The 12,727-nt window shown below is 45.6% G+C and overlaps 1 protein-coding gene across 5 annotated transcripts in view; it reads right to left on the reverse strand.

The window, feature by feature from the left end:
• Window positions 1-820: 820 nt before the first annotated feature.
• The window catches only part of EHBP1 (EH domain binding protein 1), a 2,510,899-nt gene continuing 2,498,992 nt past the window's right edge, over window positions 821-12,727 (reverse strand). For all 5 annotated transcript variants that reach the window (XM_069608212.1, XM_069608214.1, XM_069608215.1 and 2 more), the window contains 2 exons: window positions 3,124-3,238; window positions 821-1,833 (listed from right to left, as the gene is read on the reverse strand). In XM_069608212.1, the coding sequence (XP_069464313.1) occupies window positions 1,743-1,833; window positions 3,124-3,238 (206 nt within the window). In that variant the 3' untranslated portion in view covers window positions 821-1,742. The remainder of the gene's footprint in view (window positions 1,834-3,123; window positions 3,239-12,727) is intronic.

The following is a 12,727-nucleotide window of genomic DNA, read 5'->3' on the forward strand; positions in this document are numbered from 1 at the left end:
AGAGTGCCGCCCATCCCAGCGCGCCCCTCTCGGCGCTGCACGGTCCCCGGCGGTCATCGCGTCCGCACCTCCCAAGTGTGTGGGGTGGCCTCGCGGACCTCGTTTACCTGGCCCCCAAGCAAGGCTCCATAAACAGGCAGGCGCGGGAGTACACCACCCTCGCCTCCGGGTGCACCGCCAAGACTGCCACAGAGCCCCTTTGTTTTAGGCACCTGAAGGGGAAGGGCATTGTCCGACGGGCACCCTGCCTTCACTCCGATGCCCGCTCAGGGGGAAGGCAAGCATCCTTTGGCTTTTGCACTCCGCCGGCAAAGTACACAGAACTTCCACAGCCAGGAACGAAGAGAACCCCAACCAAAAGTAGGGCCCCGGCACATGGCCGGAAAAGAACACACACATTAACATATTAAAAACAAGACAGAACATGAGAAAATAAGTGCCACTTACTGCTCACGGGTTGCAGGACCCGCCTGCTCGACTCACCGGGTAGGGTACTTTGGGAAAACACTTCGAGTGTACGCAAGTGCGTGATTAACAGAAGCAAGGCCTCGGGAATGAAACGTTTGCACACAAAGAAGCGGCCTATATCATGTACAAGAGTTCTTAGCTGTAGGGAAACAAAAAACACATACAGTCCGGCCCCAAATGAGCGATATTCCCTCTTGCACACCGTGGGACGTCTCCCTCCACACAATCATACAGTGTTCAAGTCTCAGGAAAGCGATCCATGCACCGCCCTCCAGAAGCCCCATCACGCTCTTCTTCTCATTTTCAAATTCAATTAACGACATCAGTATATTTTTCACAAAAAACACCCACATTTATGGTAATAAAAAAATCGGCTTTTATTGAAAATGTCTGTGTGTATATATATTTATATATAGGACAGTATTGTAATAAATAAACATAACCGTTTGCACAAAAAATGACAAGTTGCAAATGCAAGAAGGGGGACCTCGGAGGGGATGTACACACGATTGTAAGACTTTTTTCATGGGCATACAGAAATAAATATTAACAACATTCTCGAGCGAATGCCCCTCTGATGCAGGGGTGCGTTGGGATGTGAGGGGAGAGAAGGGTGCAATAAATAAGGACCCCCACAAATATGGCCCGATGATGGCGTGATTCTGTAAACGGATGCAGCCCCAAGACCCAACTTCAGACACACGCGCGCGCACACACACACACACAAACACACACACAGCGCCATATAAAAGCCGAGGCGTTCAAAGTACAAGTCATCGAGTACAACAGACACAGTCTGATTTGATCTCATAATTACAATGGGCAAAGGAGCCTATAGAGGGAGGCGCTGCACACACACAGCCAGCGCCCAGAGTTCCATTGCACAGGAGGGCACGTGGCAGGACTTCAGGATTCGCCATTTACTAGAAATCTCTTTTCTTTGCCTTCCTTCCCAGTGCGTCCATCTCTGCAATGCGCCCAACTACACAAATAGGTCGTCGGCCCCGATTTAAGATTAACGTAATAAGTAAGTAAACAAAGCAAATGGCCCGTGCAGGCAAAATAAGGACCCGTTTTTATCAGTCACTGTTTATGTGCAAACCTGCCCCACTTATTTCTTCTGTGGGAAAGAAGCGGTAAACCGAGATCCCCACACACGTCGAGTTAAAAGTATATGCAACGCCAACATAAAAGGAAAGTAAAATACATTTAATGTAAAAATGGAGCGAACACATGTAAAAAGCGCAGATTGTTGCGGGGGAGTCGCGGCCGCGTCACTGGATGCTACACTTCTCCTCCTTCTTGGACATCTTGCCTTTATTCTGCTCAAGGGTCCTCTCCAAGTGTTCATCCTCCTCCTCGGCCCTGAGGGTCAACGCAAAGGGAAATGCCGTTACTCACACCCGCGCAGGTTACCTCAGCCCCCCCCCCACCCCAACGGACATTCACATTCTAGGGAAAGCCTTGCGAGCTCAGGGGTGGGCAGCTAAAGGGGCACAGCGCTGTCTGCTGGGGAAAGCATTGCGAGCTCGGGGTCAGGGGTGGGCAGCTAAAGGGGCACAGCGCTGTCTGCTGGGGAACGCATTGCGAGCTCGGGGTCAGGGGTGGGCAGCTAAAGGGGCACAGCGCTGTCTGCTGGGGAAAGCCTTGCGAGATCAGGGGTGGGCAGCTATAGGGGCACAGCGCTGACTGCTGGGGAAAGCATTGCGAGCTCAGGGGTGGGCTGCTACAGGGGCACAGCAGTGACTGCTGGGGAAAGCATTGCGAGCTCAGGGGTGGGCTGCTACAGGGGCACAGCGCTGACTGCTGGGGAAAGCATTGCGAGCTCGGGGTCAGGGGTGGGCAGCTAAAGGAGCACAGCGCTGTCTGCTGGTGAAAGCCTTGCGAGCTCAGGGGTGGGCAGCTAAAGGGGCACAGCGCTGTCTGCTGGGGAAAGCCTTGCGAGATCAGGGGTGGGCAGCTATGGGGCACAGCGCTGACTGCTGGGGAAAGGATTGCGAGCTCAGGGGTGGGCTGCTACAGGGGCACAGCGCTGACTGCTGGGGAAAGCCTTGCGAGATCAGGGGTGGGCAGCTACAGGGGCACAGCGCTGACTGCTGGGGAAAGCATTGCGAGCTCAGGGGTGGGCAGCTACAGGGGCACAGCGCTGACTGCTGGGGAAAGCAAGCCTTGCGAGCTGGCGCACGGGGGGGTGGGGGGTGGCAGATAGAGGGGCACAGCGCCGACTGCCGGGGAAAGCCTTGCGAGCTTGCGCACAGGGTTGGAAACTGGCTAAAGGGGCACATGCGTTGAGAGGTAGGCAGCGGTGCAAGAGGCGCAGCGGGCAGCACTGGGTACTGGTTACAACATGGACACCTTAAGACCCGGGCGCTGGAAGAAGTCTAAGAGATGGACAGTGTCCAGACACAGCCCCCCCCCCTTCTTCGTTGAAGTGGCGGTGCGGGGCACAGCATTAAGGGTGCTGCAGAGAGCCGTACAAGCACCGAGCTAAGGACCACTCTGTGAATTCTCCTGGAAGCCAAGACACGCACATATATATTATCTTCTTAATCCAGGCGGACCACATAGCCCAAAAGTGGGAAAGCCGCTGGAACTGCGCCCTACGAGCGAGCCGTGCCAGGCAAGCCAGTGGGTGTGTGGAAAGCAGCCGCTTACTGTTTCTCCTGAGCGTCCAAGTCTCGGACCAGAGCGTCGCGTTTATTGACCAGGATCACCAGCTCATCCAGCAAGAGCTGCTCCCTCCTCTTCTGGGCCTCCGTCTTCTGCCAGTCTAAGGGGACAAGAAGAAAGGGTCAGAGACAAGGCACACGCAGGACAAGGCCAAGAGAGCCACCCTGGGCGCCCTTTCCCGGCTGTGAGAAGGGCGCCAGAAGGCCAAGCAAGCAAGCAAGCAAGCATTACACACCCAAAGGGTGGAAAAGACACCTGTAAAAAGGGCTGGGGGGCTTAAACATACGAATTTATTTATTTAATGTGATACAGTTTTATAAACATACAACTTTACACATTCGATCTAGCAATCATATCAATCAGGCATAACAAAATAAAATACATATATACTAAAAAATAGAATAAGGAAAGAAGAAAAAAACATACATAACTTCATCATCCGAAAAGGAATAACCCAAAATTCAATTAATCATATCAAGAGGGGAACAGATATAGCCCCAAATCGGTTAGCAATCAAAAGATGACAATCAAAATGTAATGCATCGTTAGGAACAGGTCCTATTCAGTCCATGATGCATAACCGCTCCCAGTCGGATACTCGGCTAGTCAGCTATTGGTTTAATAAAGGATTTCCCGTTTAGGACCTCACGGGCAGAATAGAGGCTAACCTAGAGCCCTTTGATGGCAATAACCTTTTCTGCTTCAATCCAAATTCAAAAGAGGGCTAAATGCAATGTAGGGTTAAGAGTATTAACAAAATTCACCGAGATTTCTGCTGTGATTAGGGGGGAAAAGACACCTATAAAACGGATGTGGGGGGCTTCAACATACACTTCTGCCCAAGTCTCCCTAAAGTTTAACTCGACCTACTTTCGGCATCTTTAATCGCGCCACCTGGAAAGTGACCCTTTCCAATCCCTGTAGGCATGTAAAGCTGCCCTAATAAAGTTCACTTCTCAACATGGCCGTGCTGAGTGGAAGACCCATTAGACAACCGGGACTTTTATTTGCAAATGCATTATGCTATGCGTGTTTACATCAGGGATTGCAATAATCCATTTAAGGTATGCACGTTTTATCGACACTGTCGCGCGAAGTCCAATTCAGTAAGCTACCCTGTCTGTGCCCCCCCCATCCACAACAGACCAATGCACACAGTACAATGCCCCTCTCCATACACACAGGGGTGGTGCCTACTGCGAGCTGCCGTATAAACCTCTGGCCCCCTTCAGATCACCATAACGCTATGTTTCAGTAAATATCTGAAAATTAGGTACAAAAAAAATCTTCACAGCAGCCCGCCCGTATGTTTCAGTATATCTCTGAAATCCAAAACAGAAGCACGACTTTTTACTCGACTAAACCAAATAAGCAATATCGATACGCCAGCACAGGCCGGGTGTGCACAAAACCGAGTAGCCAGCACAGGCCGTGTACACGAGGCTGTGTGTGCAACTCATTTTCTGAGGGCCATCGACCCATATTATTCCACAGGAGACACCCCAACCGCACGTGCCCACAGTTCCCCAATACACGCCCCATGTTTCAACATCACGTTAAGGTTAATTGCACAACACAAGTACGTGCAAATGGACAGATGTTTCTTCTTCCCAGTGAAGGGGGCTCGAGCAGCTTAAATGAAAATATATGGGAGCAGCTTAAATGAAAATATATGGGAATGAAGTACCCTCAAAGCACGCTATAAGGATATTGCAAGTCCCTGAGTAGTGAGGCCAAAGGGCTAGTTCCTTTATAAGTTCACAGAACTCCAAGGTACCTTGCAATATCCTTCGTAAGTAGGGTGTACTATATATCTGCAACGTGCTCGCCTTGGAAGCAAGGCCATGCGGAGCAACACAGGTTCGATCCTAGGGTCAGCGCCTAGAAACCTCTGGGTATTAAGCGCGTTATAAATAACCAATAATAATAATAATTACAATGCAAGGCCACACACTGTCATCCCCCTTAATAACTCCTCTTTTCCATAATATAGTGTAAGAGATTTTCCTTTTGCTGAGCCATATAATCAACATAGAACCTGTTTGAATTTACAAAAGCAAAAATGCAGCTCCTTTGTTGCAGAAAAATAGTTCCAGCAGTTTAATAAAATGTTTTCATTTTGTGCTTTATAATAAGTAATAACATGCTGATTCTTGCTCAGATGCGTTAAACTCTAGCAGTGCACAAATTAAACTCATGGCTGGAAAGTGACACAGAAAACAATTCTGCAAGCAAGGCATTTGAAAAGCTTCCCACAGCTTTAAGTGCTGCAGTGACAGCTGGAATTTTATCCACTGGCTCAAGCTCCAGGCATTGTGATGTTACAATTGAAGCCTGATAACGGATCACTGCACAGTTGTGATGTCATTTTCTTATTACAGGTCAGTTGTGATGCCACAACTAGTCTGTAGTAAGAATTATTTCCAGGGGTTTATTCGGATAGTGTAGGCTGCCATGTACTAAACGTTAAGAACATGGCAGCCTGCAACATCTGTTAAAAACCTGGACATAATGGGCTAGTTGTGACATTACAAGGACCATACAGTGACATTGCAACTGCTCTGTAATCAGTTATTACAGTGCAAATCAGATGTCACAATACTTGCTGCTCAGCAAGCACAGAGCAGAACTTCAGCTGCCATTGCAGCGCTTAATTAATGCAGTGAAAAGCTTTTCAAATTCCTTGCTTGCAGAATTGTTTTCCGAGTCACTTTACAGCTATTAATTGACAAGGAACTCATTTATGGTAGAATGATTCATGTTTGCATTGCTGGAGTTTTAACACCTCTGAACAAGAATCTGCACGTTATTATTTATTTTAAAGCACAACATGAACACTTTTTTCAATTCATTTTATTAAACTGCAGAACTATTTTTCTGCAACAATTAGGAGCTGCAATGTTTGCTTTTTAAAATCCAAATATATGCTATATTGATTATATGGATCAGCAAAGGGAAAATCTTTTACATTATATTTATTATGCAAGCGACAGGGAATAGCAAAAAAATACCCCCTACCAAACACAAAAATGACATTGCAGGTCACCTTGGAGTTCTGTGACCTTATAAAGGCCTTCGGCCTCACTACTCGGGGACTTGCAATAGCCTTATAACGTACAGTGGGGTACTTTATCCAATATATAATACATGGCAGCCCGCAATATCTGTATAAATGCCTATAAATAATGATTTTATTGCAGGCTAGTTGGGGCATCACAACTGCCCAGTAAAAATATAATGACATCACAACTGCTCTGTAATCAGTTTTTACAGTGCAGTTGAGATGTCACAATACCTGCAGCTTGACAAGCACAGAGCAGAATTTCAGCTGTCACCGCAACACTTAACAACAGTTGTGACTATCTTTTCAAATTCCTTTCTTTTAAAATGTCTTTCTTTGCTCTTTACGCACCATTATTTGATACAGGACTGTTTATGGTAGTGTTCTTCCTTTGTATAGTGGTGGGGTTTAACATAGGAGAGCAAAAACCTATCTGCACGTAATTGTTTATTTTAAACCACAAAATGGTTGCCAGATGCATTTGATTAAAGTGCTTAAGCAATTTAAGAAAAAAAGATTACACGCTGCAAATACGTTTTTAATCCAAATGGTAATTATAAAAACTAGAATAGCTCTTACATTGGGTTAAGCAAGAGGCCATGTATTATAAGGAATACATTGCCCCCTACCTTAGGTAAAAAGGATAATGCAGCTCACCATGGAGCTCCGTGACTTTATAAAGGAACACTGTCTTTGGTGTTTTTCCTATGTTTGGTCACAGAACTACTCGGTGACTTGAAATATCCTTACAAAATAGGTAGGGGTACTTTATCCCATATATAGATTCCCCTAATAAATCCATCTATCGACACATTGACAAATACAAGGCTTCGTTCTGCCGGGTCCGCACAGGATGTTGCCTTAAAGATCACTTCCAACATAACCTCCCTTTAAAGTTTTCTTTAAACGAACATGCACACATTTAGTCAGCTTCCCCCTTTCAAAAAAGGATTTTTGCCCCCCAAAACACGTTCCCTAAAATAACACCAGAACTTTACACCTGAGAGGAAATATAAACACTTGGACATTACACTGAAAGTAGACAAAGCCCATTGCCTTACAAAAACGGCATCAGAACATGTTCTTATCGATTGCAGAAATGTACATATTGAATGAACTACAAAGGGGTGTAGCAGTGAAATGTATGCAAATACGTGGTTGGTCAGCTATATACATATATATTGTGGGGTGCATTTAAAAGCCCCCAAACAGAAGTCCCTTTCACATGAATAGCAATATGTTAAATACAATCGGACTGGCTTTGTTTTTGTTTTTCAAGTAAAGTTAAAGAGCCATATGGGAAGGGGCCTACCTGTCATTACCAATAGACAAACAGCGTTACAAAAGAAGGAGGAATCAAAGATCCCCGTCACATGGAAAACAAGATTTTTAAACATTGAAAACAACAACAGTCTGCACATGTGTGTGCAAATAAAAACAAAAGTGAAAAAAATATCACTGCTCACAGAACAACGTCAGGAAAACAAAACACGATGTGTGGGTTGACAAAATCAATGTATATTATGTTTCACCTACACAACTCCAGTGACATTTGAAGAGCCACTTTGTCTTCATGGAAAATGTCATCCCAAAGCAGACCCTGTTTCTGGCTGTGGGCAAAACTTCACAAAGGAAAACTCCCACTTCCAGTCTGGATTTCCCATCTCCCATCTAATGACCACCCACAATAAAAATGTGCTGGTAAAGGCTTTGAAATTCAGTATTCTCCAGGCCTGCTGACTCTGAAAGTAGGGACTTCAAGAAAAGTCACCGTTGGCTGGAGCACGACTTATATGTGTGAAAATGGGGGCACCCACTTCAAAGAGCAAGCTTCCAACACAAAGGAGACTGATTGAGGTACAGGCTGACCAGTGAAAACAAATGGCTGGAAGGCAGAAACTGCCATTTGTCCCACATGAACATTCACAATTAATTTATAAGGACTGATAATTTATGCCTTTTTCTCCGCAACCATAATGAGGATTGATTGCATTTTAGTACAATTTTTTATGCAATTTATAGGCGATTTGGGGATATAAAATGCATCTACCTGTGACTCTGGGAACTGTAATGGCCAGTTAGACTAAGTTTCTGGCTGTTCTGAACATGTTCCAAATGGGAGAGTTGGTGAGCAGGTGGAAAATGAAATTAGGGATATGCTTAATAACTTACATATTCATAATTGGTAATGATCATAATATTATTCTGGTCATAACTGACCCTCCCAGGGCAGCCCTCTGCCCGGCAGCCCCACAGCAAAGGGCGGCTCCAACAGAGGCGGCTCCAGATGGTGTCGGTGGGTGTCAGTGGGGAAGCCAGTGGCCAGCCATCAACCATCAACTACAAGGACCAGTAAGGTAGGAGTGGCCTGGGTTAGGGGTGGAGCCAATACTCTACCCTAGAATCCTAGCCACTTAAGCTAACCGTTATGAACAGTGTGATTCTTCCCCATTGCCTCCCTCGCTCCCACACCATCAAGACAGACAAAATCTAGCTGTGTTTAGTACAGTGCTCAACTGACCTGTTAGGCGTGGGCCTCTCTACCACTGTATAGGAATCTCAAATCTAGCTATGTTTTTTAATATCGTACACAACTGCTCCAACTCTAGTGACACTTAAGTCTAGCTGTGTTTAGTATTATGCTCAACTGACCTGTTAGGCGTAGGCCTCTCTCCCACTATACATGAATCCCAAATCTGGCTGTGTTTAGTACTACGCTCAACGGACCTGTTAGGCGTAGGCTTCTCTCCCACTATACAGGAATCTCCAATCAAGCTGTGTTGTTAATATCGCACACAACTGCTCCAATGCTACTGACACCCAAGTCTAGCTGGGTTTAGTATTTTGCTCAACTGACCCGTTAGGCGTAGGCCTCTCTCCCACCATACAGGAATCTCCAGTCTGGCTGTGTTTGGGATTCCGCTCAACTGACCTGTTGGGCGTGAGCCTCTCTCCCACTGTGCAGGAATCTCAAATCTGGCTGTGGTGAATATTGTACTTAACTGACCTGTTAGGCGTAGGCTTAGTACCTAAGGCCCCGACAGTGCACCCATAGGAAACAATCCCATCCCATTGACAGGAAGGGCAGACTGACCCAGACATCATCCAAGCACATCAAGACTAAAGAGAAACATCAGTACTGTGCGCGTACAATACATCAGAGGACCATTACCCTACTACCTCTGCACCGTTAACCAAAATGCTGCGACGTCGAGAAAGAGAAGATCGTGCAACAATGGCAGCAAACACACAATACCAAAGGCACCCAGCAGAAGCAGCCTCAAATGCAGGAAACACCCCGCCAAACACGGTTACCACCAGAACAAACTTTGTAAGAGAAAAATTCTTAATCTTACACCCTACCTCGCAACAACTACGGAGCTTCGATACCCCCACAACACTGGAATGTGGACGCACACAATCCCCCAAAACACCCGGAAAAAAGACGGGATCCCCAAAAAGAGAGTTGAATGATACCTACCCCCTCAACCCATACATCACAAGAACAGAAGGGCACCATCGATACCCACCACATACCAGACAACACGACAAAGCCTTGGTAACCAACAACCCTACCATCAACCTAACAGATCGATTCAATGAAGAAGAAGCCATCAATGACATTCAACCAATCGCCATCACTGGAGAAGCGCCACGATTAAACAGTCCCACTACCAACCTAGTGAACCTCTTCGATGAAGAAGCAGCCGTCGCTGTTCTTCATCCAACCAACATCACAAAAGGGACACCACGACCGGACAATCATAAACCGGAACAAGAAACTACCAAACATAACCACACCAAGAGAATCCACTGTAATTTAATAAATGCAAGGTCCATGTCCAAACACTCAACCGAAATATACAACCTCTTATCAGACGGAGGCATCGACATCCTATCCGTAACTGAAACATGGCTAGATGACAACTACAAGATCACCCTTAACAACTGCCTGCCTGAAAACTCCAAATGTATCCAAGCAAACAGGAAAAACAAAAGAGGAGAGGGGGGGGAGACTAGCAATCATACACAAGGACCAACTGGCTATCAAACTGGAAGACCCATTAAACACAGATAAATGCCAATCCTTAATACTGCGTCTATCAGTAAACCCCAAAACAAACCTGAAATTCATACTGATATACAGACCACCAAACTACGATGCAACCTTTGTAGACACTTTCACGGAAGAAATCATCATCCTAGCCATCAAGCACAATCATTGATCATCCTCTGAGATTTCAACACCTGGTTCGATAAAGAAACCACAACCATACAAAAATCCTTAACCACCCAACTAGCAGCAATGAATCTACAACTAGTCAAAGGAGCAACTCACTCAGCAGGCCATACACTTGATGCAATGTTCGCCAATTGCAAACTCATTACCATGGCACCCCCAATTCAAATACTCTGGAGTGACCACCTCATCATCCCATTCATAATCACAATGGCCATTTCATTAAACAAGCAACAAGACAAACCGCCAGCCACCATGAAAAGAAATTGGAGAACCATAAACAATTCCCACGTAACTGAACTCCTGGAACTTAGAAAACCACAAGCATCAATTATCGAAGAAGCAGACCTGGACAAAAAAGTAGCCATACTCCACACATGGATCATAACAACTCTAGACGACATCGCCAAAGAAAAACACTTCACGCCAACACAGAAAAAAAACATGGCAAAATGGTTCACCTCTCTACTCAGCGCCATGAAAAGAAAAAAACGAAAACTAGAATCAGAATGGAGGATCAACAACCACTCTGCGAACAAAGGAAAATTTCTACAACATATCCGCTCGTACAAAAAGGAAATTCAAAAAAGCGAAGAGGAAACACAACGACAACCAAATCTTCAAAGCACCAAACACCCACAAAAACCTCTTCTAAATCATAAACGAAATAAAAAACCTACCAGGTTGCAACAACACACCAACCCCATCGAGGAGAACACTTCAAAAATAAGATCACTACTATCCAATAAACCATACAAAGCAGACCACTCGATCACACCATGGACCCCACACGCCCACATGAGAAACACACGAACAAACTATGAAGCTTCCCTGAAATATCAGTGGAGACTTTCGTCGAACTGGTAAACCAAAGCAACAAATTAGGCTCTCCGGAAGACTCTTGCCCCTCGGACATATACAAATCAATCCTCAAACAAGGAACTCCCATGGAATACCACAGGAATGTCCTCAACCTTTCAATCTCAACAGGTAAAGTAACACCGGCCTTCAAATCGGCATACATCAGGCCGCTACTCAAAGACACAACAGGAAACGTAGAGGACTTATCAAACTACAGACCCATCTATAATATCCCGTACTTAGCCAAACAGCTAGAAACGTACGTCTACAAGACAACCCAAGAAGTCATAGAAGAACACTACCTACTAGACCAGGCACAAGTTGGATTCAGACCAATGAGAGGAACAGAATCAGCTCCCCTCTCAATATGGGATGACCTAAAACCAAACGCAGACTCAGACTACAGCACCGCCCTGATACTTCTTGACCTATCCACAGCATTCGACACTGTCAACCATGACATCCTCATAACGAGACTAGAAGGATTGGGAATAACAGACACCGCCCTACTATGGATCAAATCCTTCCTAACAAACAGAATGGAAACTGTATGGATGAAACCTTTTAAATCCAACCCAACAGACTCCAAATGCGGAGTACTACAAGGCTCATCCTTCTCCCTATTAAACATCTACCTATATCTATTAATCAAAATCATCAAAGGACATGGCCTCACCTGCTACAACTATGCCCACAACACACTAATAATCTTCAACATATAAGACACCCGAGATGAAAACACAACACTAGAGCTTTGCCTTCAGTTTATATTGAACTGGATGAACCTAAACCACCTCAAAATCAACCCAGGAAAAACTGAGATAATGATGGTCACAAAAACCGGTGGAGACATCAGCTACATCCCCTGGCTAAAAGACCTCGGCTCGACACCAACACCATCCTCGATTGTAAAAAACCTAGGGGTCCTGATGGACGACAACCTCACCCTAGAGCCACAGGTAAACGCTCTAGTCAAGAAATGCTTCTTTCTCCGACGAGCAGCAAAAAGGATCCTACCGTTCCTGTCATTCGCCAACAAAACTCTTACCATCATTGCTCTGGTCATGTCCAGAATAGACTATGCCAACAGCCTATACCTGGGCATGCCTGAAAGACTTCTAAAAAAAAAAACTACAACGCATACAAAATGCAGCGGCCAGACACCTTCTCAAACTACCACGGCGAGAACACATCACACCCGCGCTAAAAATACTGCACTGGTTACCAATAAAACAGCGAATAAAATTCAAATCCATGTGCATCACGCACAGTGCAATACACAACCAAGGCGCAGAATTCCTGAGAGACAAGCTACGCCTACACCAACCAACAAGAACGCTCAGATCAAGCAACGAGATACGCCTAGAACCGAAACCCTATAACAAAAAAAAACATGGAGGATCCTCGTTTTCTCACCAAGCACCGAA

Source organism: Ambystoma mexicanum, chromosome 4q, assembly GCF_040938575.1.
Source record: "Ambystoma mexicanum isolate Mex_15411 chromosome 4q, UKY_AmexF1_1, whole genome shotgun sequence".
NCBI classification, from domain to species: domain Eukaryota; kingdom Metazoa; phylum Chordata; class Amphibia; order Caudata; family Ambystomatidae; genus Ambystoma; species Ambystoma mexicanum.